Below are 27,795 nucleotides of genomic sequence, written 5' to 3'. Positions count from 1 at the left end.
CTTCAGGTTATTTTATGTTTGTTGGTGGGAATTTTGTTACATGGAGGAGCAAGAAACAAAAGGTGGCAACACTTTCTAGTGTTGAAGCGGAATTCCGTGGAATGGCAAAAGGGCTTTGTGAACTACTTTGGATTAAGAGACTAATTAGGTTTCACCTCTACTTCATAAACGGATCTCTTTTGGGACAACAAAAATGCTATTACAATATCCCATGATCCAATTCAATATGACCGTACAAAACATGTGGAAGTGGATCGACATTTTATCAAGGAAAACCTGAAAGCAAAAATTATTGGATTTCCATATGTGAAGTCCGAAAACCAACTAGCAGACATACTCACAAAGGCGGTATCAAGTAAAGAGTTTCACAACTCACTCAACAAGTTGTGCATCAGTGACTTGTAGGCACCAACTTGAGAGGGAGTGTTGGAGATGTAAATGTCCATTATTGCTCTGATATCTGTATTACCAAAATGGGATTAGAAATTCTCTATTTAAATGTATATTTTGTCAATGTAAAACAAGTGAGAGAAATAGAAATCATTTTTGCAGAATTAACTATAGAGTTAACATGAAGCTCACCAACTCAAATTTTCATAAATAAATTGGGAATCTTGAAGGATGCCATGAACTTATGTCTCCTTTAGATTTCTACTACATTTGGAATTAAAGAAAATATTTAAAATATATAAAAAAATTATTATAAAAAATTTGAAGTTTATATCCAATCGTATGGTTAAATTTTGTGATTTAATTATTTATAATCATATAATTTAATAATATTATTTAATAGCTATTTTTGAAATTATATTTGTGCATAGAATAAGGTCTTTATTTATTTATTTTTGGATTACGCACCGGGTATCCACGTGTCCGTTTTACGGTCCACGTGACTAATCCTGCGTTCCTTGAAGTTGACCCCACAACTCCAAAGGGAGGGTAAATTCAGGAGTCCAGGGGCGAAAACAAGTCCGGGAGGGTTTGAACACCTAATCTCGTGAGAGGCACTCTCGCAGCCCGTACTATCACCTGAACCACACCCTGGGGGTAGAATAAGGTCTTTATTAATATTATAGATTATGGGGGGTATTTTGGGAAACAAAATTTGTCATTGTGAGCATTACCGTACGCCATTAGTATTTTGAGGAAAGAAATATAATTTCAAAAATTTTACAGTGAACAAGTGATAATATCCAAAGCCTCGGGGAGATTTTCGTAATTACATAATATTCTTAACCACGCACCACGTGTAACCCGTCAATATATATACCGCAGAAGTCGCCAGATTCTTCAAGATGGTTCATCAACTGCAAGAGTTTCAGTGTCGCACACTCAGAACGAAACCCTAACCCTAATTTCCTTCAGTCTCTGAGAATGTCTCACTTCGGAAGGTCAGGGCCTCCAGATATTTCGGATACCTACTCTCTTCTTGTCCTCAACATCACCTTTCGTATGTACCTATTTTCTCCCTCTTGGTTTTCATTCTATTTTTCTGTCTCATATCTAATTGGTTCACCAATTTTCTGTTTCAACAATTTTTTCTTCAATAGCAATTTATTTTGTTATTGATTTTTTCTGGTATGTGTTGTTTGTGATAGGTACGACGGCGGACGATCTCTTCCCACTTTTTGATAAGTACGGCAAGGTTGTGGACATCTTCATCCCCCGCGACAGAAGGTCTTTTTGTTACATTTCTCTTTTATTTTTTCTTCTCATGCATTTCATTTTAATAATTTCTTCGATTCAGATTATATAAGAATAGTTGAGGAACAAAATTGGTCTTAAATCTTTTTTTTTTTTGTTAAAATGTATTTTACCAGGATAAATCCGAAGAAATGAATAATGCTTACATAAGTTTTTATTTTATTTTTTTGTTTGCAGAAGTAAATTTTTAGTTTTTCTATGTTTAAATTTAAGTTTTTACCCCCATACTTTCTTCAGAGTTATCAAAAAGTTTTTGGCAGTCAAGCTGGGATTCGACCTCTTTATGGGAATTTGTAATTGATGTTGAGTTGACTTTTGGTTTTGAAGCGCTTTTGTTTGGTTAATATTTTGTTTTTCGTCTGTTTACTTTTTTTGGGTGGTGTAGAACTGGCGAGTCACGAGGATTTGCATTTGTTCGTTACAAGTATGCGGATGAAGCACAGAAGGCTGTGGAGAGGCTTGATGGTAAGTAGTAGGATACTGTAAGTACCCATGTAGGGGTTTTTGTCAGCGAGTAATCTGACAGTTTTGTCATTACAGGTAGAACTGTTGATGGAAGAGAAATTACAGTCCAGTTTGCGAAATATGGACCGAATGCAGAGAGAATGTGAGTTTGGAGTTCATTTTTACCAACATTTAGATATTTGTTCCGAGAATCTTCTATGCACCTTCTTGGATCCATAATGGGATGCATGCATTTCAATTTTACATGATAACAAGATGATCTTTTGAAATGAACACAATGGAAGTAAACATGGTTGGTTTTGGGAATTGTTACTCAATGATGCATTCATTACCATTATTTTCAGAAAATAAGATGTTAATAATTTCAATTTTTTTTCAGATGCATGTTGATGTTACCATTTTTGTTCTCAGTGATTTTGGTATTTTTTTGCCCTCTATATTAAATGCTAATTTAATTATGTCATGGTTAGTTGCATGACGAAAATGTTTGATACTGTTGCCTTTTTGCTGGTTCGATATTTCAATTGAGGAATGTTGTTCATATTTCAGTCACAAAGGGAGGATAATTGAATCTTTTCCGAAAAGTAGAGGCAGGTCAAGAAGCCGCAGTCCTCGGAAAAGGTAATCCTTTTTGTTTGACATTTTAAACAAGGTACTCAGTAGATGCATCATAAGTTTCAGCTGGAGACTTTTCGACTAAATGTATAATGAGTTTATGCTTTGATTATTTGGTCGTTTAGAGTTAACAGTATATTTTGCACACAGAAGTACATTATTCCTTTGGTGCATCATGTTCTTCTGGTGTAGCTTTTGTAAAGGAAATTGTTTGTTTCTTCTCTTAGTTTTCATGATTAACTTCTTTGTTAATTTCTTTTGTGAACCCCTGTTTTTTTCAAAGAAACAGAATCTGCCAACCATGTTAGCCCATGGGCACCCATGGGTGGTGGGAGCAGGGGTTGAATGTGTGCATTCAAAACTTATTCTAAATGACTATCAAATTGAAGCAATTAGCCTTCAATGATCAGATTATCAAACAATATTAGTGAGAATTCAAAGAGGGAGAGTGGTAACTTCAATTTTATAGTGGTTTTACCACGAGTAGGCTTATATTCATTTTGCGGAGTTTGCTTGGGTTGTGAACTCTCACAAAATAATTACGCTGCACGCTGTTTGCACTACATATGGATTCTCAATCTCTACAATCTTTCATCAACAGTGGGTTCCTGACCCTAATAAACTATCATGCACTTGGAGTTCTTGACCTTTAGAATGAAAGAGCATCTCTCTACCTAATAACTCGCAAGAAGTTACAGGACATCCTCGAGCTCAAAATATTACTATAAAGGTTTTAGAATGAAGTGGGATTTGAGAAACAACCCTCAGTTCAAAAGCTCACTATAAAGATGTCACAATCAGGCATGAAACGAGAAGAAGAAATTGTAAGAACTAAGAAGTGAGAACAAGAAATTTGTTTCAGCTCTCCATGCTGGTTTGAGAATCTTACAGCACTTTCAAAATGTGGTAGTGAGGATAATCACTATCTGATAAAATCTGTGAACAGGTTGTGTGACCTTTGAAAATTCTAGCATTCCTCGCCCCACAAAGTCCAAAGAATAGCAAAAACTGGCAAAAATGTTGCACTCCAAAGAGCTCTACCATTTCTATTTTTTGTCAATTAAACAAAAAAAAGAAAATAAGGTCAACTTTATAATGCCTAATAATCCCTCTGAAGATTCGAAAAACACATAAAACAATCAGATGCAAAAGCCCATAGCAGAGCCATATGTCATATCCTTTTCACAGAGCAAAGTCTGTTTCAACTGAATCCCCCACAACTGCATAAATGGCATATCTTCACCAATTAATTGCATCTTTACTCCTGCCAAACCCTCTAAAGGAAATAGCCTGAAAACATTCCAACGACTCTGAACAAACTGAATCTCTGTGAATAATCCAAACTATTTATTGCATACGCCCCGAGTAAATGAACAGTGTAGGAAAAGATGGGAACCAGACTATGCTATCAAGATAAAGTACACACAGCATGGAATAATGCCTTCGGAGGCTTCCCTACTATGCAGCAGATTGCAGGTTTTAAGTAACAGCCAACCAAATGAATGCCTTAATATTGAAGGGGGCTTTGGATTTCTTGATACTGTGATGAATTAGAAAAGACACTAAATCTAATCAAATGATCAATTTTTTTTTTCTACAAGAAAACAGCCCTAATGAATTCAAATCCCACACCTGAACAATCCTTCAATGGAAGGATGACGATCCCCCGACAAAAAAATAAAAGCAAGCTCATCCACCTCATTATCTTCTAGATTTTATGAAAATGGTAATACCAAGAGATTATTTCCATTAGAGATCATAGAAGATGAAATAGCCTTATGTAACTTGGAACAAGAGATGAGGAGAAGAAATATATATGACATAGTGTCACTCCACCAGACATCCTCCTGAAGGGAAATTTGAGTACCATCACCCAATTTATATTTGATAGGATGGAAAATTGTAGATCAGTGAAGTAAGCCTCCAAGGGCTCTCAAAAAAGCCTCTTTTACCCACATATGTCCTTAACCATTCATCTACAGGCCAAATTTACATTTTATTACTTTGTGCCAGAAAGAATTAACTTCTAAGGTGAACCACCACATAGTAGTTAAAAGCGCGCCTCAGGCGCAAGGCACAGTGAAGCGAAGAGGCCTGCACCTCAAACCAAGTGAGGCGAGGCGACCTGCAAGATGCGATGCTAGGTGTCACGGTCCGCCTTTTTCACACCGTTGTGAAGGGCCGTGCGGCGCTAGCTAAAGCACTCTTGCTTAACTAGCCAGCCTTTTGTTTACCAACATTCATCCACGAAGCACTTTCATTAACATTCAATCAGATAGCAGCGGAAATAATAATCAATTCATGAAAGCCGTGGCAACCAAGCAGTAAATATTGAAGCAAACGTAATTCATTAACAAATCCTCCGTTGACATGTTGTACTTAGCGAGGGAGGCAAGTAGGCTAAGCACATTGACAATTGCTAGTGAGTTTTACAATGATTGATGAACACTCACCCTCCCCTAAAGAGCTTTCTAGGCCATTCTCACTCTAGCACTAGGAAACATCAAAGTGACCGAGGAGTCATACTGCCTTATTTGGCTTACAATGAAAGAAATACTAGAAAATAACCCTACACTAGTATTTACATGATGGAAACCCATCCCAAACACACGAGATAAGCAGTCATAGGCAAGCATAATGCCCTGAACAAGCTTAGCCCGTGACATTCTCCCCCACTTATGCGGTCGACGTCCTTGTAGACTTTTGGCGGTAGGTACACTTCAAATTTGTCCACGAACAGTTGAATATCTTCCGCAGAAATCCAGCTGATTTCTTTGTCATTAAGGCATTTCCATTCCACTAGGAACTTCTGCCGCTTCTTCCTTGAGGATATGAACTTTCTGTCTGCAAGGATCTCTTCAACATCATGTTTGTCAGGTGGCACTGTCTTCAACTCTGCGCTGTTTGACTGACTTCTGCTTAGGCCTTTAGTGTTGGCGTTGAATGGCTTGAAGCAATTGACATGAAATTGCGGTTTTCTCTCCTGTTCTGCCCATTTCTTCATCTGCTTAGAAGCTTTCTCCAGATAGGCTTGGGCAAAGTCTGCATTCTGTCTCCCTTCACTGGTGAAGATGTACGCCTTAGGACTCTTTTGTCTGTACGGCTCGCCCACTGTGTGAGGTAATAGCGGCAGCTGGTCTATAACAAGCTCAAAAGGGCTCTTTTTGGTTATTGAGCGCCTTTGGGCGTTGCCACAGAATGGAGCCACATCAAGTAGTTGCACGCCATTCTTCTGGTTGTCGTTGACAAAATGGCACAAGTACTCATCTAGCAGCTCTCTGAATCTCTTCATCGGTTCGTCTGTCTGTCGATGATAACTCGAAGAGATGTCAAGGTGTGACCTGAATATCCTGAAAAACTCTGTTAAGAAGTTGTCAGTGAACATTAGATCTTGGTCACAAATAATAATTTGGGGAACACCCCAATGTTTCACAATAGTCGCATGGAACAATTGTGTCGTCCCCTCTGCCGAGCAGTACTTTGGTGCGGCCATGAAAGTACCATACTTCTTCCGCTCCCCCTTGTCTGGTTGGCAAGTGAGACAAGTTTTGGTATAATTAACCACATCATCCCGCGTGTGCGGCCAATAATACCTTCCCAGTAGTCCTGTCATTGGAGTCATTCTCCGCGAATACCCCTTAACGAACTTCCTGCAGTAACTAGTAAGGCCAAGAAAGGAACGCAACTCCTTCACTGTTGTGGGGATCTTCCATTCTTGAATCATCCTTACCTTCTCCATACCCCTCCGGATACGACCTTGTTCAACGGCTTGACCAAGGAATTTGTTGCTCCGCCGAGCGAAAGAGAAATTCTCCTTCTTCATATTCAGACTGTTTCCCTTCAGCCTGTCGAACACCTTCCGTAGATGCTCTTCATGTTTCCTCTGAAACGACACCGATACTCCCAACGGTGTTTTGGAAGGGCGAACACATCCCGCTTCCACTTCATCAAGCTGTTTCCCCAACTCTACTATCCCTCTAGGCGCAATCCAACATGGCCTTTTAGCAGGTGGTTTCACTCCTGATAACAACTCGATCTCTTGCTCCACAGTCCGTCGTGAAGGCAAATTTTGAGGCAGCTTATCCGGCAACACCTCCTTATCCTCATCCAACACCGCTTGGATGGTCGTAGGCTCCAGCTCTTGGGCTACTTCTTTGTCTACCACCACCGTGGCTAGACGTGTCTGCTCACCCTGACCCAATCCTTCATTGAGTTGTATGGCTGAAAGGGACTTTCCTTCGTCTCCTTTCGTTGCAACGACTTGCACCATGCACGAGTGATCTCCCATCAGACACAGGGAACCAGCCGAAGGCATCAGCACTGCCCTCGTCCCCATTAGGAACTCCATTCCTAGAATGACTGGATAGTCATCCAATGGCACCGCTGTGAAATTCGCATGACCTTCCCACTGTCCAAGCTTTATCACCACTTGCTTAGCTACTCCCAGAGTAGGCTGGGCTACAGAGTTAACTGCTTTCACGCGTCCTGTATCCTTCTCTAAGGATAAGTTGAGTCTTCCTGCTTCCAACTGCGAAACAAAATTATGAGTAGCTCCCGTATCCACCATAGCGCGAGTACTCTTCCCATTTATCCTCAAGTCCACAAACATTAACCCTTTTGCTCGTGTAACTTTCGGTGTTTTTGCCTGCTTTTCCAATGCGTTCACCAACCGCACTGAACCCACCCTCGGGGCATCATCCTCTTCCCCATCGTCTTCCACTGCCGGTTCTGCAATAGAAGCCTGTAAGGCATTAAGTGATGCTTTGTGAGGGCACTCAAAAACTCGATGAGGACCTCGATACAAGAAACACTCAATTTTACTCTTCCCCTTTCCATTGGGTGTGTTGAACCCTCGAGACGACGAAGCTTCCTGTGAGGTTGATGAATTAGGGTTGGCTCCCCCACTCTTGGGTTTGCCATTCTTGAAAGACTTTCCACCGTTTCCCTCTCCGCCAAACCGTTTGGACGAAGTGGTCTCATCACCAGAGTAGTCTGTCAAGCGTTCTGCAGCCGCTTGTGCAGTTGACAAGTCTTGAACCCTTTGTCTATGAAGTTCAGTTCTTGCCCACGGTTTCATCCCCTCAAGAAAATAGAACAACTTGTCCTTCTCTGACATATCCCGAATATCCAACATTAAAGCAGAAAATTGTTTCACATAGTCACTGATTGACCCCGTATGCTTGAGATCTCTCAGTTTTCTCCTTGCATTATACTCAACATTTTCAGGAAAGAATTGGGCCTTGAGCTCTCTCCTCAAGTCTGCCCAACTATCAATCACACAGCTTCCATTTTCAATTTCTCTGTACTTGGTACGCCACCACAGTTTGGCATCACCAACCAAGTACATGGTCGCAGTATCCACCTTTGCCTGTTCTGAGGCCATCCTCACAACGCGAAAGTACTGCTCCATCAAACAAGAAGTTCTCTAACTCCTTGGCATCTCGGGCACCCCCATACGTCCTAGGTTCTGGCACCTTGGTCTTGCTAACTCCCGGAGTGTTGGAGTTCCCCATAGCAAGAACCATCACATTCATCTTTGCATCCAGATCTGCCATCCGGGCTTGCAAAGTTTCCACAGTGTGGCGAAAGTCCTCTGACATGTCGCCTATCAAACCTGCTTGATGTTTTTGTGATCCCCTCACTTCATCAACTAGTTCTCTCATCTGGGCCACCTCCGCGGCCATAGTGTTGGTTGACTCTTCAACCTGTGCTTCTAGCACGCTGATCCTCTCAGCATTGTTTGGTGCCATGGTCACTTACCAAAGCTTTCCAAACCCAACAACGAAGGCAATCGAATTCACGTAGCAACTCAACCTTGGGCTCTCACCAAGTGTCACCGACTTGGGCTCTGATACCAAATGTCACGGTCCGCCTTTTTCACACCGTTGTGAAGGGCCGTGCGGCGCTAGCTAAAGCACTCTTGCTTAACTAGCCAGCCTTTTGTTTACCAACATTCATCCACGAAGCACTTTCATTAACATTCAATCAGATAGCAGCGGAAATAATAATCAATTCATGAAAGCCGTGGCAACCAAGCAGTAAATATTGAAGCAAACGTAATTCATTAACAAATCCTCCGTTGACATGTTGTACTTAGCGAGGGAGGCAAGTAGGCTAAGCACATTGACAATTGCTAGTGAGTTTTACAATGATTGATGAACACTCACCCTCCCCTAAAGAGCTTTCTAGGCCATTCTCACTCTAGCACTAGGAAACATCAAAGTGACCGAGGAGTCATACTGCCTTATTTGGCTTACAATGAAAGAAATACTAGAAAATAACCCTACACTAGTATTTACATGATGGAAACCCATCCCAAACACACGAGATAAGCGGTCATAGGCAAGCATAATGCCCTGAACAAGCTTAGCCCGTGACACTAGGCGAGACGAGGCGCACTGTGGCGACAGGCGCAGTGAGTTGCGCTTTGTGAATTTTTAGTCATTTAAAGGAGAGAAATAGCCAAAGCCAGACCCGTAGCTCTCATTCGACTCGAATGAACATAGCCCTAGCCCCTCTCGGCCCTTCGAAGCCCTTCGCGAGTTCATCTTGCACATTCGAACCAGCAGGAGCCTTCGCTATCCTTCAAACCAGCAATGTGAGCTCGTCTGCGAGCCTTCGAACCAGCTGGAAGCCTTCGCGACTTTGTCTTCGAGCTTCGAACCAGGATCGTGAGTTCATCTTCGACATTTTGAAGAAGCACGACCCTTCGCGACTTCGTTTCGAACCAGCAGGATCCCTCGTGAGTTCTTCTTCTTCTTCTTCTTCTTCCTGCTGCCTGCTTGTTGCGTGCTGCGTGCTGCTTCTCTTTTTCTTCTTCTTTATATGTAAGCTTATAAATTAAATATTTTCTTTAATTAATCTAAGCTTGTAAATTATAACTAATACATAATATTTATTCTTTTTACTGAAATTTAGCTACTGTTTTTGAATTTGTAATATTTAGTTTAATTAATGTAAGTTAATAAATTATAACTAGTACATAATATTTATTCTTTTTATTGAAATTTGGCTGCTCTTTTTCTTCTTCTTCTTTATATGTAATTACTAATTAAATATTTAGTTTAATTAATGCAAGTTTATAAATTATAACTAATACATAATATTTATTCTTTTTACTGAAATTTAGCTACTATTTTTTAATTTGTTAAATTTAGTTTAATTAATGTGAGTTTATAAATTATAACTAGTACATAATATTTATTCTTTTTATTGAAATTTAGCTACTATTTTTTGATTTGTACTCTTTTCTTTTTATGTTGAACTATGTTGAATTGTTGATACTTTTGGGCTTCGTACTAGCAATTTTATTAAATTTTCAATTTTGTAATTGAATGTTTTGGCATTTTAAATTCTAATATTACTAGATATTCATATGTTCAAATAGACATTTTACACCATTTTAATAATTGTGTGCCTCACCTTCATGAGGCGCGCGCTTCGCCTCGTGCCTCGCACCTCGGCTTCAAAGACCCTTTGCACCTCGGCTCGCCTTGCGCCTCTAACTACTATGAACTGCCATAATCATTAACTTATTTAACTAACACCAACTTACCAAGACTCAAACCCCAAATTGACAATTGAATACATTTCTTTAATGTTCCAATCTGATAAATCTTTTTCAAACATAATGATTTGCCAAAACATACCTAAATTTAATATTATTTAAGAAAGCCTCTTTTACCCACATTTGTCCTCAAACCATTCACCTACAGGCCAAATTTACATTTTATTACTTTGTCCCAGAAAGAATTAACGTCTAAGGTGAACCACCATAACCATTTACTTATTTAACTAGCACCAACTTGCCAAGACTCAAACCCCAAATTGACAATTGAATACATTTCTCTAATGTTCCAATCTGATTAAATCTTTTTCAAACATAATGATTTGCCAAAACATACCTAAATTTAATATTATTTAAGAAAGAATTGCACACATGACTCAAATAAATTGGAATTGAATTTGAAAATATTACTTGCAGGAACATGCTCATAAAAAATATAAACGCACAGTGCAACAATATTCTTGGAAATATGATGTGCATGATGAAATGTCTCCCAAGGCTGTTGTAATTGGAAATTTAAGACATGAAGCCTCTGCAGCTACTAGCTAGAATTGAGCCATGATGTGTTTACCTAAACTAACCTCAGTGAAAATTAAATAAACCTATTATTTACATAAACCACTGCAATTTCGTTTAGAAAATTCGTGCATATATCAATTTCACTAAACAGCCAAAGCTAAGTTCTGTTACCATGAAAATAAATCAGTGTTCTTACAGCAAATTATTCGCCACTTTATGCCTAATTTTTTGGCAGTATTAATGAGCTTGTGAAGTCCTACACTGCCAACTTCACATGGGAGACATTGAGACGAAGGGTTTTAGTATGCATGGAGGCAAGTAGAAATTAGCATGGTAAATTAACATATCTAGAGGCTTCTGTCAATGTTCTCTGTCATTTCTTCCCCTCATGGCTGATTCTCTTTGGAGCCTGCATCTGTAGCTTCTTCAGAGTGGATTTTATGATGGATCATCAACTGTGCGATTGGATTAGAAGGCATTATTTGGCGTCAGGAGAAACAATTTTTACCTTGCAATGTTTTAGATAAATATATATTTGTTACTGAAATCTGTTGGAAATATTAAGAAGACTCTAATTTCTAATATTAAATTCTTGTTTGTGAATTTATTCAAGTGGAAATGTATTATGCTTTCACCTCTTAGATGGAAAAAAAACAGAGAATTCTGTCCTTCCTGTTACTGGTTCGAATATACCCTAAAAGAATGCTGCAGTTCTTTTTAACCAGCTTCCTTGCCATGTATGAATATTTTTTAGAAATGTTTAGTTTTTAGTCATTATTTAATATATTAATTTAGCTACTCAAAGATTTGTAGCTGTTTTTGTGTGTGTGAAAGAGAGAGAGTCACCATTATAGAGAGAGAGAGAGAGAGAGAGTGAGTCACCATTATATCTTGGGTTAGGATTGCCTTGTTACTTAATGGACATTAGAAAGCGAGAGGAATGATCTCTCTACTTGGTGGCTTGGGTAGAATAGATCATTGAAGTGTGAGAGAGCATGCCTGGTGATGCCAAATGGTAAGCAAGTGTTTGGAAAGGAGTGCAAGAATTTTTTCATTTGGCCTGATCTCTGTATGGCAAGATTTATGGCCATTGGATATGCAGGAATGAAAAGAATACTCTGTTGGGAAGGTTTTATAATTTAATTTGTTATGTGCACTCTTTTTATCTTCCATGTATTAACAGGTATGTTGTCTAAAAACTTGCAACATCAGCTCGACAGTGGATGGTCTTGTTATAAAAAAACTCTTCTATATAGTTTAAGGAAGCTCAAGTTTTCTTATTAAAATTTTACCGTGTGCAATGACAGTGAGCTGCAGATCAAAAACAGGAGGCACACTTTACATCTCAATTAGTTCATGAAACTGGAATGGTTTGTGTGGCTTATTATGATTATTTGACTCCCATGCCAATGCCTAGGTTAACATACTTGATAACCCGCTAGAGATACTGTTTCTGTGTTGTAACTGATGCTCTCATGGCCCAGCAATCCAAATCTCTGGTTCCTGAGGATTAGTTCAATGGATGTTGGTCTGCTAAATCCTTGTGTTACTGACTGGTGCAAGATCTTATTGGTCATATTGAATGATGTCCCAGAATTCAGTAACATATTTTTGTTTGAAGAAATGTGAATTACTAGACATGTCTAACTGCCACGTTCCATAAAGTACTAATCACAGCAGTGCTGCTGAGTTAAATGGTGAAGATGAATTGTACCCTAAGGTCCTGGCTTCAGGTAACCAGCATCCCACGCTATCACCCTCAGTGTAACCCTAAACAAATTCAAAAAAGAGTTAATATTGTAGAATCCACTTAGGCAATACTTCGATATTGGAATTTCATTCAAGGTGGTCATTCTCTTCTGCTGCCTTCGTTACTCATGTTTATGCATGTTCTTTGGACTCACTATGATATTTCCTAAAATTTGCGGCAATGAGAGGGATTGCCTTTATTTTCTTTGTGCACAAACTTTCGTTGTTTGAACTTTTACCCTGTTTTTCTTTTAGTTTGAGTTTTATTAGTAATTTTGCATTTAGTGTTGTTTTACTTTATTTATGTTTATGTTTATGCATGATTTTTGGACTTAATCTGAAATTCCTTTAAATTCGAAGCAGAGGGATGAACTTTATTTTCTTTATGTATGATCTAAGTTTTTTCAAAACTTCTTATCTGCATTTCTTTGTTTTGGGTTCATTAGTAAATTTGTGTTTGTAGTTGCTGATTTTTTCTCTTTTAAAAAAAAAAAAAAAAGTTTCAGACACCGAGATGACTACAAGGACAGGGATTATTACAGGAAGAGAAGTCGTAGTAGAAGTTATGATAGGTATGATCGTGACAGGTACCGTGGGAGGGAAAGAGACTATCGCCATCGAAGTAGGAGCCGCAGTGTTAGTCCTGAATATTACAGAGGGCGTGGAAGGGGCCGGCTTGATGATGAGCGTAGGAGTCGTCGAAGTCCATCATTTGAAAGGTTTGAACTTTTCTAATTCTTATGCTCTAATCATCAGATTTTTATTATTTTTTATTTTATTTTATTCATAGTGCCTCCCCTGCTCGGCGTAGTCACAGTCCCAGGAGGAGTCTGTCTCCTCGCCGAACACCATCTCCGTCCAGGGGTGAAAGTCCTGACATACGTGGGCGCAACGATCGATCTCCAACGCCAACCCGAAGTGTTTCCCCGCGAGGCGACCCTGCTGATTCTCGGAGTCCATCCCCACGCAATTCAGATGTTGATGTGAGCTTTTCCACCCAAGATTACTTTCATTTTGATTATGACTGTTGCCTTTGTATTTGACATGTTGTTCTTGGTTTGTATTTGTAGGAGTGATTGCGGCAGGGGAATGATATTTGTTGGAGGCCTCTAGAACAGGATATCTCTGTGGGTTGTGGTTCTATTATGGAGCGGCTTTGTTCATTATGCATGTTCTAGTCAGAGTTTTAAATGTTAGCTTTGGTAGGACTGGGTTTCTTTCTGTGTTGAAACTTATTAAATTTAGCTCTATGCATCTTTTACTTAGTTGAGGCAATTTAGTTTGTCTGAGTTGGGACGGTTTGGTGCTCTTATGACTTCTTAGTTTGTAGTCTTCATATTAAAGGATCTGCAAAATATTTTGTTATGTTATAATAATTTTTGGACTATGGGTCTGCACTTCTACCAGTCCCTCCCCCTTCTAATTGCATTTTTTTATACTTATTTTATGTTAAGAAAACCAATGCACTGTGACGTACTTATCACCTTTTGCTTCCCCCTCCCCCTCAAAAAAATAGCATAGCAGTAAACAAGGAAAAACCTTGACTTTTTTTTTTTTCTCTCAAGCATGCATGGTCACTATTTCTTGTTGGTTGTGTACTAGAATTTGACTCATTATGAACCATATACTGGGTTTTATAGTTATGTTCGGGGAAAAGAGTGAATGGTGCTGATGGCTGGATGATGATGATGATGTTTTAGCTGATGCTGTTTGTAGATCGTAGATGGATGATCATAATCTGGCCGGATGATGATAATGTTGTGGCCTTTCATGCTTGTTTATTTCGTAGATGGATGATCATAATCTTGATGCTGCTTGTGAACAGCTGTATGCTGGTTTCAGGGAACAATGAATTAACTAATTTTCACTGAATGATTTTGTTATTGGTAAGGTCTTTAGTTCACTTTCCCTCCCAGATTGTCATAATATCCTTCTGATTTTTAACCTGATTATACTCTTTGGTCTTCGGTGATTGTGAAAGTATTGGCCTTGAGAGGGGTCGTAGTTGCCGTGTTGGTGTAAAAGGTGGACAGACATTGAACGTGTTTTTACCTTAGCTGATGCTGCTATGAGGTGGATCCTGTTATTCAGTTACACCGACTCTGATAGTAAGTGTGAAGCAGAGTGCTGGTCTGAATTTTGCAACCAGGTTCAAGGGTAATAAGTTTTTGGTTGCTTATTTTGTTTGGGGTAATTCATTGGACTTCCACCTATCTAATATCTCAGACCTTTTAGGTTGTTCGACTTATATTGAATCATGTAGTGAGATGTTATGGCATTTTGGTTCGTGAGCATTGCTGTGAAGTGGTATATTGAAACATGTAGTCCGGTGTTATGGCACACTGGTTCGTGACTGTAGCTGTGACGTGGCAGCTGTTGTCTGTTTTGTAACTTCTGTTGTATGATTCACGTGGTTCGATGGTACTGCTTTGAAGTTTTAGTGAAATCCACTTGTGGTGCCTTGGTCGTTTGCTCATTTTGCTCTAGACCAGGTTCGATATTGTACAGTTTTAGTGCTGATGATAGCTGTCTATTTGGCTTTGTTGCAAGGTTGATTCTTTTGTTCACTTGTGTACATGCATATGTAGTGCTGGTTTCTTAGGACCTTTCTCATAGTCATGCATGCATTTCACTTTTAAGGCAGTAGAGACTATGCTTTCAACCTACATCTAAAGACTCTAATAGGGTTTTTATTTTCTATATTTAAATTATATATTTTAAATTTGGTCTGTCTATTGAATCTAGTGTAAATATGACTGGTGATATTGTTAAACTCAGTGCAATGAAAAGGAAAATGAAGGCCTTTTGTACCTGTATTGTGCTTCTTGTACCCATACTGCATCTCTGCGTAATTGTCAGTAACTGAATTTTGTGAGGTTATTGTGGTTCAATGAAATCCATTTTGGTATGAAATCTTGTTCATTTATTTATTTTTATTTATGCAATGGAGTAGATTGATGGGATTCTATTGTGTATTTGTGGCTGTATTAAGGCCCTTGTATGGAAAATATTGGTGCTTCATTATTTTGCATTGTGAATTGCATTTTTGTTTGGATAGTTCTTTTATTGTTATTTTATTTATTGCATTTTTGTCTGGGTAGTTCTTCAGTTGTTATTTTATTTATTGCATATTTGTGGCTGTATTAAGTGCCCCTATATGGAAAATATTGAAAAATATGCTTGAGTTTTTTCTTTGGGTATTTATTATTTAATTATGTTAAATTTATAAGATGTAAACATGTCCTCATTGAAATGCTTCACACGTTGTAGGCTAGGAATTTTGAAATGCAAGAATTTAATGTTTGAATGTGGTTTGGAAATTGCTTTAATTTTTAGTTTTTTCCCTTGCAGTTGGATCATTTCAAATTGATGTGCTTTTTAGATTGTGCTCCCTTCAGGGTTAAGTGAGTTTGTGAGGGTTAATCCAATAAAGCAGAGGCGTGGTACATTATTTTTAAAGTGAGGTGGGTATAGAGGCAATTGAAACTTTGACAATGAAATGATCCAAGTCTTGACACACCAGACGGTAGAATTTTTGAATGAATTGCAGTTTTTCAATTGGTTAGCGTTATTGTTTTGAATGATCGGAAGGTTTTTGAGATATAGGTGGTCCTGGAAGCCAATCAATAGTGAACCCCTCCTCCCCCCCCCCCCCCCCCCCCCCCCAAAAAAAAAAAAAAACCAAAAGCGCGCACACAAGTTTTATTTGAGATATAGGTGGTCTTGGAAGCCAATCAACAGCAAACCCCCTCCCACCACACACACACAACCTCACCCCTCCCCCACATTTTTACCCCACTTGTGCCCACAAATCTAAATCTTATGCAGTGCGCAAGAAACATGCTGTGTTGGAGTTGATGGTATTGTTTAGAAGTTGGGATATCTCACAGTTTATTTCTTAGGAAACAAAGGTAAGTCACTCCCACCTTTTTAAGATAACTTTGTGGTACATTGTTAATTTTCGGCCATTTTCCTTGTATGTGATTCAATTGAAATGGAGGATTATTAACCACTCATTGTGAATTGGTGTATTAACTTCGATTTATGGTCATTCTATTATGAAATTATCTGCCTTGAAGGTTATGATTGTTTTGTTTGAAATCGTCTCTTTTAATGGGGTAACTTGTTTCATGGGATGTTCTTTTATTGCAATTGGTTCTTTTAGATGAAATATTGGGAATTATTCTGCAATGCTGCTTGTAAAAAAATTGCTGAGTTGTATATTTAATTTTTATGGGTTAAATAATAATTTGCCTGCCACTTGAGGGTTTTCTTTGGTAAAATTCTTGAGGACTTGTTCTTGGACATTAGGTGCCATGATTGTGGAGCCTCTTAGGAACGGTAAACCAGCAAACTATTCTGCTCGTTGGGTGGCTGGTGGTGAAGATTGGAGGAAGGACGTTTGATACGAGGAGGATGATGGGTATAGAAGAGCTTGGCTTAGTGGAGTTGGTTGTGGGGCCGGGATTTTTTACTCTGCATCTTTGTGGGTTGGAAGGATTTGAGCTGGAATCTGTGATTGCTTGGTGGTTTGATTGATAGGGCAAGGAGTTTTGTAACTTTCTGGAAAGTGATCAATGACAATATTTTTGGGACCTTGACCAGTTTCAATTGAGACAGGATATGTTTTTGGAGAATGGTGGAGAGTTGCATGGATAAGAAATTTTTTTATTTTTTTAAAAGGTAGCATTGAGGGATAGTGAGCTGGCTTAGAAGCTAGAAGATGAAGTGTAGAAATCAATTGAGGTACTGAAATTTAATTCTTGCTGATTTAAGGGATAAGCCAATATGTTGGGTGATTGAGATGTTGCATGATCTGTTTTTCTTATGATTTGCAATTTGTTTCAATTTTCAAAGAAAGTAGAGGGAAATTAAGATAAATCTGGCCCTACAGCACATTAATGTGGATACCAAATCAAATGCAGTTTGGACAAGCATTTTAAGGTTATTGGATATCAAGCTAGTGGCTTTTTGTAGTTTGAAACAACAGAACAGAGATTTCATCTAAGGTGGATGAGAAATTTGTTGAAGGCAGATGATCTCCACAGAACAATTAACAGGACCAAAGTGCAAATACTATGTATTGGAGCTGTATCAATCAGTAGATCGTTAGTGGCAATAGTAAGCAGGATGATGTTTTGAAGAAAAAGGAAAAGGGTGGGGGTTTTGATTGATCTGGACGATTGAAGTGTGAACATTGGTTGAGGAATGTTCGTGAAAGCGTTGGTGGCGAAAGGAAAGAGGTAGTGTTGGTGGCTGTGGTGGATGATTGGTTATCTAGAGTTTGGTTGACAAAAAAACCCTTGGCCCTAGGGTCTTAGGGGTCCCAGTATGACTGATAACAAGAATAGTGCAAAAAGAACAAAAAATGGTACAAGAGAACAGTGCAAAAACTGAGTTTGTAGTGGGGGCCAATCAGTTCATCTTGGCCATGAGTTATTTTATTTGGATGTCAGCGTATGGAGGAGGGATGCCTTTTACAATCCGATTGCGCCTTTTTGTCCCTTTGAATGCTGTGGGGACGTCAATAGCTCAACGGAAGTAGATTATCTTTGTTGGCTCTCTCTCTCTCTCAACACACACACACAGATGGAACACTTGCTTGCTGTCTGCAGTCTGCAGCAGCAGGGGGAACTACCCTAAAGGAAGATCTGAGGAAATAAAAATTAGGTAATCAAAACTGCTGCTGTGGTTGGTTTTTATACCCTTCTTTGTTTTTACGTTCACGTAACTAATTTTGCGTCCCTTAAAGTTGATTTCACAATTTTAAAGGGAGGTAAATTTTAAGAATTCAGGGGTGGAAACGAATTCGAGAGGATTTGAATACCTGATCTCGTGAAAGACATTCCTGCTGCACTACAACTACACCTGGGGGGTTTAGACCCCCCTTTCATTCAATTAAAAGTTGCTTTAAGACCTATGTTCTCCCAGCATGGTTTTAAAAACCAGACCTTGATATGGTAAAGTCACTGGATCGTTATTGGTGAGTGGTAAACAGATCATCAGACCAATAGTGTTTTGAAAGCATAATGTTTTTATTTATATATATATATATGTCTATATGTATATATATATATATATATATATATATTATAAATTCATATTTGTAAAAAAATAATAATTATACATATTTTATATTTACTATCATAACATAAATATGTAAAATTAATCATGAAACACATTATATCATTTTTGTTTTTATGCTTAATCTTTTTGTACTTTTTAAAAATTTTTTTTAAAATAATTATAAAATTTCACTCCACTTAAATTCATTTTCTTCTTCTTTAGGGGGAAGTCGGTAGGAAAAGCTGATTGGCATTAAAAGAGAGATTCTCGTTTCCCAATTTAAATTATTTAAAAGAAGATATTTATTGAATTCATTAAATACATCGCAGCAGAGTCCCCTCTTCCCTTCATTCGCCTCCTTGATGAATAGCAGGTATGGTGCAAGCTGCAAAGGGCGCACTGCACAGACCATGGCTCTCTCTCTCTCTCTCTCTCTCTCTCTCTCTCTCTCTCGACATGATCACTTGCATTTGTGCGTAGGATAGTCTGCCTGATGCCCCGGCTCCGAGATCTGGCCCCAGCTCACATTGGTTCTAATGGATTCGCACCGGTCAACTGATATTTTACTGGGTTAATTCGTTTCTGAATTCCAGCATTAAACCGGACCGGACATATGACCGGGTTCGGGTTTGTAAACTATGGCTCCGCTGCTTCTTTTGGGATGGTTTTGTTTATGTGGGGCTTGGGTTCCATGTACTTCATAATCTGTTGCCTTGCTTCATTGGGTATGCCATAACCAAATTGTATTTTGTTTTGAACTATCTTAATGACAGTACTTTTAAGAGTTGTTACTTTGAAAATAGCTGCCATTGCTTGATAGTCTGATCCTTGCATTTGGATCTGAATATAATTAGAAAAAAATTTAATGTAATGTTGATAGTCTGATCCTTTCACAGTTAAAGATTTCTCTTAAACATAAAGTGGATATTTTCAGGACCTGAGAGGTGGCGCATTTGATGGTGGGGGGTTTGCTTTGTTTGGAGAAAAGAAAAGAAAATAAAGTGAAATAAGAATTTGATTTATTTTTTATTATATTTTTTTTATTAAAAATAAAAATTTATTCTAATACGGTTAAAAGTATTTGAATAAAAATTTCAATGATGTTTACAACTAAAATTTGTTTATTACCTGAGCCTTAAAATTTTACATTTTATGTTTTTTTATTGGCATAAATTTTTTAGATGCAAATTTGTCTAAATCAATTCCTAGCAAGTTGGATGTAGAATATTTGATTATCTATTCGTTCCTCATGCATTATTTAATTTCATTTGATTTTCTATCTGACAATTTAAAGTACTATGCAGCTAAGTAGAGGATCTTCCTGCCCATGATTTTATGGTTATGGAGGATGATTTGTTTGTCCTTCATTTAAAAATAGTTTTCGAGATAATTTTATTTTTTAATAAGCATTAATCTATTGTGCAAGTAGCATCTGAGTTTTTTAGAACTTCATTTTTTTTAAAAAAAAATTTGCTCAGAAATGTAAAAAATATAAAAAATACTTTAAATTTTTATGCCAAGATTTTTTAAAAAATGAAATTGCATTTTTGTAGTTCATTGAAAAATTCAAAAATAAAATATTTTTAATTTTTAAGCTAATACTCATAACTAGAAAATGAAGTTACATTCTTATAATTCAATGAATATATATATATATATATATATATATATATATATATATATTGACCAGATCCTTAATTTTTTTAAAATTTTTATTCTTGATCACAAGAAACATTCCAAGGAAGCCAGAAGAAGATAAGCCTACGTTTTCCTTGAATCACGGGAGATTACTATCAGGCAGAGGATTAAAATAACTAGAAAAAATAAAATAAAACAAATCAGATCCAATTTTTTAAATTTTTTTGTCCGCATGCATTCATTTATTTTCTGTCATTTGGAAGCCACCTTGCCCCCTTTTCATCCCATTGCTTCTTTTCCCATTGCTTCTTTTTTTTAGGTGACGTCCTGGGTGTCTCTCTGACTCCACAGAGAGAGAGAGAGAGAGAGAGAGAGAGACTTGCCTTTGTTGATATTTGTTTAGATCGTAATCTAGACGGCCATTTTTTTATTCTTAAGACTTTTGACTAACGTGGAAAGTTTTGACACCACTTTTTGAATTAAATAATTGCGTGGAAAATTCAATTTTGTGATTTCATCTTTTTTTTAGACATAATATCCTAATAAGTACAGTCATTCTAAGCACATTGTTAGTCTTTGTGGCTACACTATCAATATATTATGATGATTTTAACCTATTTGTTGTTCCTACTATTTTCGTATCTTTGCAGATCATGTTTAGTACAGGTACAAGTGACATATTCACGAAATATTTGATCAAAGGCAAAGATCTAACCGAGTTGACATCGAGTAGGAAAATCAAATGGACACATGCTCGAAAGAACCCAAACACGACCAAAGAAAACTTAAATGTAGTCTTATATGTATTTGGGGAGTGTTTGAGGTAGTCTACTTTGTAATTCTTGCGGTCTTGTTTCTTACATGATTTCTGAGTAAGAGTTGAGCAAATGCATGCATATTAGGACACATGAGTTTATAGGATTTCGCCTAAAGTCACAAATTCAAAGTTAAATTAAAGAGTTTGTCAAAAGAATCCTAAACTCAAAGTTATTTTTCAAAGGGATAAGTTTTCAACATCTTAGTATTTTGAACATCTTCATACTTAGTTGTGGTTTTATCAAAACGAGTCTTATGTTCAAAAGTTTCAAGAAATTAAGCATATTTTCATTAAATGACATATTGACTTATAAGATATCAAAATGAACTTTCAAATGTGTTTTATCAAATAAGATATCTTATAAGCATATAGGAACCACATAAAAAATACCGGTGTTGATTTTCTCTCCCGATACTCTTTACTATTTGTCTTGTGCATGATTTAAATTTCATATATTGTGATATAATTGCTTGCATCTTGTCAAAACTTTTGTTTTGTAGAGAAAATCTTGATTATGCGAAAAAAGTCCATTTACCCGTCCTTTGACTCTATATACTCCCGGGGCTGTTGGGACGTCGCATTTAACACACAGCGATGGGTATAATGTGATTGTATGACTTTAGGAATGACATGCTAATTATTGGAGCTAATAATTAATTAAGAAGTATTTTATCCTCATGCTTTGAAATGAAAAATATAAATTAACAAGTTAGATACCATCTCAAGAAAAGTGCTTCTCAAATCTAAATATTTAGGGATTAGAGAGGCAAATACACTTTCCCTTTTAAATTGATTGGTCAAATAGAGCATGTTGCTGGAATTGACAGTCTTACGTAAGCCAATCAATTTTCTAGCTTTCTAGATGCATTTTTTACATTGAGAGAACAATTTAGGATCATTTTTTAACTAATGTTGAAGTTAAAAATTACGTTGATGCTGTGCAAGTGGAGGATCAATTTCTTAGTTTCATGTGTACTATATATACATTAATCTGATCTTCTGACATTAGCTACTAACGGTGGAAAAAAAAAAAAAGATATTGACAAAGAATATGAGGAAATAAAGAAAATAATAGTTGCTGCTGTGGTTAGTCTTCATTCAATTTGTTACCTTTTTTAGTCTGATTCCTATTTTGATGTTGACAAAGCATATGTTTCTTATGTGTATATTTAGTATGTGAGTAGGTCCATTAATTTAACACACACATAAGGAAACGGTGATGGAAGCTTGCAGAACTTAAAACCTATACGATCTAGCGCATTCATGAAGTCAAAAAAATAAAAAGACGAAGAAGACATTTATTTCTTATTGTAATTGCATTTATTTTTTATTATTTGATCTGTAATAATGCATGTATCTGCATGATATATTTATTTGCTCAGACAGGACCATAGATTGACTATAGGGAGCCACATGACCGTAGAGTGACCTTAGGGTAGGTCGACCAACGTCAATTTTTTGGGGTTAACTCTCAATGACCATAAATTGACTTTAGGTTCCCATAAATTCTAGTAAAAATCAGGACTTACATTAATCTCTAAAAGTCACTCAGTCGACTGAACCCAACTATGCATATTCAGCTTAGTCGATCGAACCATTCAAGATCAAAAGTTTGACCAAGGTTCAGTCGACCAAACTCACATGTGTCTGCCCCTCAATAACTCAGTCGACCGAACTTCCAGTTCATTTTTGATTGAGTCGTTCGAACCATAAGAATAGCAGACCGAAATTCAGATATAGTCGACTGAACCTCAAAGGGTTCGAAAATTGCCCTGTGTTAGTTGACCGAACTTTCAGTTCAAAATCTTCTTGGTCGACCGAACTTGGCAATTGGGTCGATCGAACTTAAAATATAGACGACCGAACCTCTCGGGTTGAAATTTTTTAAAAGCACTAAAACGTCATTAACTTTTAATTAAACTTTTTCAAAATACTGAGCGTGTCCCTAACGGTCATAATTTTCAGAAAATCTATAAATACCACGTCATAACTGTGATGACCCAAAAATATATATATATGATTAAAGTACAATAATAATAAAATAATAAAAATAGTCATTAAGTTAATATCAATACAGAAGTGTTTTTCTGTAGGATCCTTGATTCCATGTTTGATGCCTAAGAAAGACCTTGTCTTAGCGAGTGCTCAGAGACCATTGCGGCTCAGTTGCTCCCTAGAGGTCGGCCTGGTCAAAATGGAATTTCATAGGATAAACAGGATAGACACTATTTGTACACGTAAATAAGTATATATACATAAAATAGTGTTTTGACAGACATAATTTGTCGAAATACATAATAAGATAATAATAATATAGGTATCATATGTGGGGCCCACAAGACTATGTGGGGTCCACATGAGTCTCGGAGCCACAAGACACTGTTTATATACGTAAATAAGTACATAAAATAATGTTTTAACTGATATAATTTATAGAAATATATGATAAAATAATAATAATATAGGTATCCTATGCGGGGCCCACAAGACTGTGTGGGGCTCACATGAGTCCCGAAGCCGTATGGAGGTTTTCATAAGTCTCAAAGCTATGTAGGATGCATAAAATCGTATAAGAGTTATTCGAGTTACGTAGGATCCATTCGGGTCTCGAAGTTGTGTGGGGCCCACATGAGTTTTTAAAATTTAAATTTAATTCTTGTTCAAAAATAAATAATAAAATAAATAAATACTAAAAGTAGTTTAAAATTAATAACAATGATAATAATAATGATAATAATGATTAGAAAAAAAATAATAAAATAATAGAATAATTAATTAAGTTATTGATTAATTAATTAGGTAAGTAATTAATTAAAAAAATTATTTAGTGGGAATGGTGGCAAGCACTCCCACATGGCCTCCATCCCTATCCCATACTCAACCCATACCTTGCCCATCCCTTACCCATTCTTTAATTTTTAAAAATTATAATTTCACCCATCTCCCCACACTTTTATAAATTCCATTTCTTCCCCAAAATTTTCCTATAAATAGGGAGCTCTCAACCTTCATTTTTCACAACAATTTTCTAAGGAAAAGAAGGATTAGTGAGTGAAAGAATTTGTGGTGGAGTGAGAATTTTGAGTAAGTTCTCACTCACCCACTCTTTCCGATCTCATATCTTAAAGATAGTTATTGTGTTCGTAGCACACGGTAAAAGAAGAAGGTAAGTAAATTTTGATTATGTTAGTTTCTTTTTATTTTAAATTCATACCCGAGTTTATTTTGTACGTAAATTTTAATTATGTTACTTAGTTCCACAAAATTTCCATGAGTTTATTTTTACGCATATTTAATTATACCAGTTCTATCTTTAATATACTTGCATCTATTTTTGGGTTAAGAAATGTTCCAATCCCCTCGGGTAAATTTTCAGCATTTCTTTCTATTCAAAAATAAAATTATATATATATTTAACACAAAAATTGTGTGGCATGAGTTTATTTTTACGTTGCATTTTTATGAAAATATGAGTAAAGATGAGATTTTCACGATATTATTTTTAAATTGCATAAATTATAATAAGATGATTTTAAAACCCCTTATGGCAACGAAAGTTCAAAGTTACAGATGCTCGGTACCGCAGCTTAAAGTTTATACGGATCAGAGTGCACCCACACTGTTTACATAGTGGTTATTTATGTTAGTGGATTTCTCCTGAGTGCACACCTGGTTCCGGACCAGGACTTAATAAGGAAAATCTCACTTAAAGTTTACGTACGTTGATTTAGTTTGGTCGGCCAGCCAGCTAAGTCCAGTCTTCGGACCGCACAACCCAGTCATGGGGGTAAACATGACTTACGGCAAACAGGCCTAAGGGTGATTTTTATAATATATGTTTATACATATTTAATTACGTGTACAAAGTTACTGATGATTTGAAGGAAAAGTGTAAGTTTACGTGAAAAGGATCATTTTGGTGCTTAAATGACGATCTTAGGAAAACGTATAAGGAAAAGTATATGTATGTTTATCATTAAATATTTTTACAGTTTTAAAGTTAAAAGTTTAATTTAACAGTTATAGTATATGATTATAAAAATTTACTATTGAAATTGATAACAAAAGTTTTATGTAGGAATTTTTAAATTTATGTTTATTCTAAAAGCAGTCTTGAAGTTATAGTATTAAATATTGTTTTACGAAATTCTTTAAAAGCTCATTTTAGCCACACACTAATAATAATCTTATTTACTTACTGAGCGTCGTCTCACCCCAATCATATTTTATTTCAGATAACTCTGAAGGACATGTCGGAAATCAGGCTTAGCAAGCATGCGGGTGGGGATTAGAAAAATAAAGATTAATTAGAAATATAGTATGATTTCAGATATTTACGTTTGTGTAATTTTCTTCTTTTAAAATAAGTGATTGTAACATGAATAATTAGCGCTCTGGTTTGAATAAAATTGAGTTTATTTTGCTTCCGCTGTAAATCAGTAATAAAAAGTTAATATCCTAGGCCCCTTGGGGTCGGGGTGTTACAATAACTCCTAATTAGCAACTTTGTTTAACCCAAATTTTCTTTGTAATCCATTGTTAATCAAAGTTCCTCCAAAACGTTTTTTATTACTAAAATCATTCTTTTGGGGCAAAATCTTTTTACACAAATCTCTCTGACTCTTTTTCATGTTGTTAATTCGAAATCATTTTTTGAAAAGAGTATTTTATTTAGGACATTTTATTTGCATATACTCTCACTTGTTATTTATTTTTCGAAAATTATTTTTGAGAGTATTGTTTAGGTTTTCTCCTGGTTATTTCTTTGATAAATATTTTTGGGGAGAAAATTATTTACAGCACAAATATTTTCTTGAACTTAAGTTCCTAAATTCTCCAAATATTCTTTATTTGTAAAAATATTTATAGGAGAACAATAATACTCATTTTTCATATGCATTTTATTTGTACAAAATTATTTGATAGCACCCTTATTCTACTAAACATAATGCATATCATTAGAGAGTGCATATATTTAAACTTTAATGTGTACATCTCTGCTTGTATTTCAAAAGCATGTTTTGTGTACAAAAATATTTTAATGTGTCAGTTGGGTTCAGCTTGGAATTGAATTGGGGAGTCTCAGTCCCGTAGGTGAGACCGCTTGGATTCAGTTCGGAATTTGAATTGGGGAATCTCAACCCTATAAGTGAGACAAGTTTGGTTCAGTCTTGTAATTGAGCCAGAGTTTATCTCGTCCCGTAAGGAGAGGTTGTAACGACTTCTATTCTGCCTATTTAAGTGAGCAAGTTTAGTGGAATTTTTGGAGGGTTTACTTAGGGCGGGGACGTAGGCTGGTTTGGTCGAACCTCGATAACAAATATCGTGGGTCGCTATCTCCTTATCTCATTTAATTTATACAATTTAAATTCAGTATGTGTATGCTTGTTCATTTATGGTTATAATTATTTGCATGCATATTTTTATTTAAATGAGATATGTTGGACGTGTATGTTCACACTTATAGTTTAATCATTTTTTCATACACATTATATTGAATGAGATATGATATGTGGTGAATCAGTATAAATGTTTAATGTAGTCAAAATACTTTAAAACCTAATTCACCCTTCTCTTGAAATCACACCAATTCTATCACAATTGCAAGTTGCCTTAACATCTAAATGCTCCCAACATTGTTTTAAAAACCAGACCAATAGTGATGGATATGGTAAAGTCACTAGATTATTGGTGAGTCAACTCTGTCTAATCATATTGAATGGTGAGTCAACTTGGTAATCCGACCGATAAATTAGCATAATGTTATGTCTATATTTATCTTTATATTGAATTATATATATATATATATATATATATTATAAATTCATATTTGTAAAAGAAAATAATTATGCATATTTATATTGACTATCAAAACATAAATATGTAAAATTAATCATGAAAAACATTATATCATTTTTGTTTTTATGCTTAATTTTTTTTCTTTTTATACTTATTTTTAACTTTTTAAATGATTATAAAATTGCACTCCACTTAAATTCTTTCTAAAAAAACATAATTTTCTTCTTTGGGGAAGTCAAAAGGAAAAGCTGAAGTCATTAAAAGAGAAATTATCATATTCCAATTTAAATTATTTAAAAGAAGATATTTATTGAATGCATCAAATACATTGCAGCATAGTCATCCCTAGAGATAGTAAAATGGATTAACGGGTTGGGTTCAAACAAGTCATAAATGGGTTGGGGTTAAATGGGGTTGAATTTGATTTCAGGTTGACACGGTTATTAACGAGTAACTATTATGTAAACTTAAATTCATTTGTTTAAAAAATATAATTTATTTATTTAACAAAAATTTAAAAATTTCATATAAAATGATTTTTTTAATTTAAAAAATACTATTTTACTTTTAAATGGGTCACTTAGTGATCATTGTCGGGCAGGACTGGCTCTTCATTAAGGCCATTGAGGTGCTTGCCTACGGCCCTAAAGATTATGGGGCTCCTAATTTTTTTTTTTATATAATAATATTAACATTATTTATAGTTATTAGTTACGGTGTTAATATTTAGTGCCCTGCACATGCAGTGCAGTTAAAATTAAATAAAATATTAAGAACTCCTAATTAAATCATACCTATGGCTCTATATTGAGAAAAGCCGCTCCTGCCGTCGGGTTTCAACCGTTTTGCCACCCGT

General features: G+C 36.2%; 1 protein-coding gene across 17 annotated transcripts; it reads left to right on the top strand.

Annotated features, from left to right (window-relative positions):
- The first annotated feature begins 1,291 nt into the window (after nt 1-1,291).
- On the top strand, nt 1,292-15,435 carry LOC131163804 (serine/arginine-rich splicing factor SC35). 17 transcript variants are annotated; one of them, XR_009139130.1, is made up of 11 exons: nt 1,292-1,450; nt 1,599-1,677; nt 2,090-2,169; nt 2,245-2,311; nt 2,719-2,790; nt 13,120-13,338; nt 13,437-13,602; nt 13,690-13,821; nt 14,260-14,505; nt 14,601-14,776; nt 14,883-15,435. XR_009139130.1 is itself a non-coding variant. In XM_058120567.1 (8 exons), exons 1-8 carry the CDS (start codon nt 1,375-1,377, stop codon nt 13,693-13,695), a joined length of 765 nt encoding a protein of 254 aa, XP_057976550.1. In that variant the 5' UTR covers nt 1,292-1,374; the 3' UTR covers nt 13,696-14,006. The 17 variants fall into 17 exon arrangements, 6 of the variants coding, with proteins under 6 accessions (XP_057976550.1, XP_057976545.1, XP_057976547.1 ...); XR_009139129.1 differs by having other exon boundaries at nt 14,855-15,435; XR_009139126.1 differs by having other exon boundaries at nt 1,299-1,450; nt 13,126-13,338; nt 13,410-13,602.
- The last annotated feature ends 12,360 nt before the right edge of the window (nt 15,436-27,795 follow it).

The sequence above is a fragment of the Malania oleifera genome, chromosome 9 (assembly GCF_029873635.1).
Source record: "Malania oleifera isolate guangnan ecotype guangnan chromosome 9, ASM2987363v1, whole genome shotgun sequence".
NCBI lineage: Eukaryota > Viridiplantae > Streptophyta > Magnoliopsida > Santalales > Ximeniaceae > Malania > Malania oleifera.
This window is presented reverse-complemented; position numbering and strand designations above follow the sequence as displayed.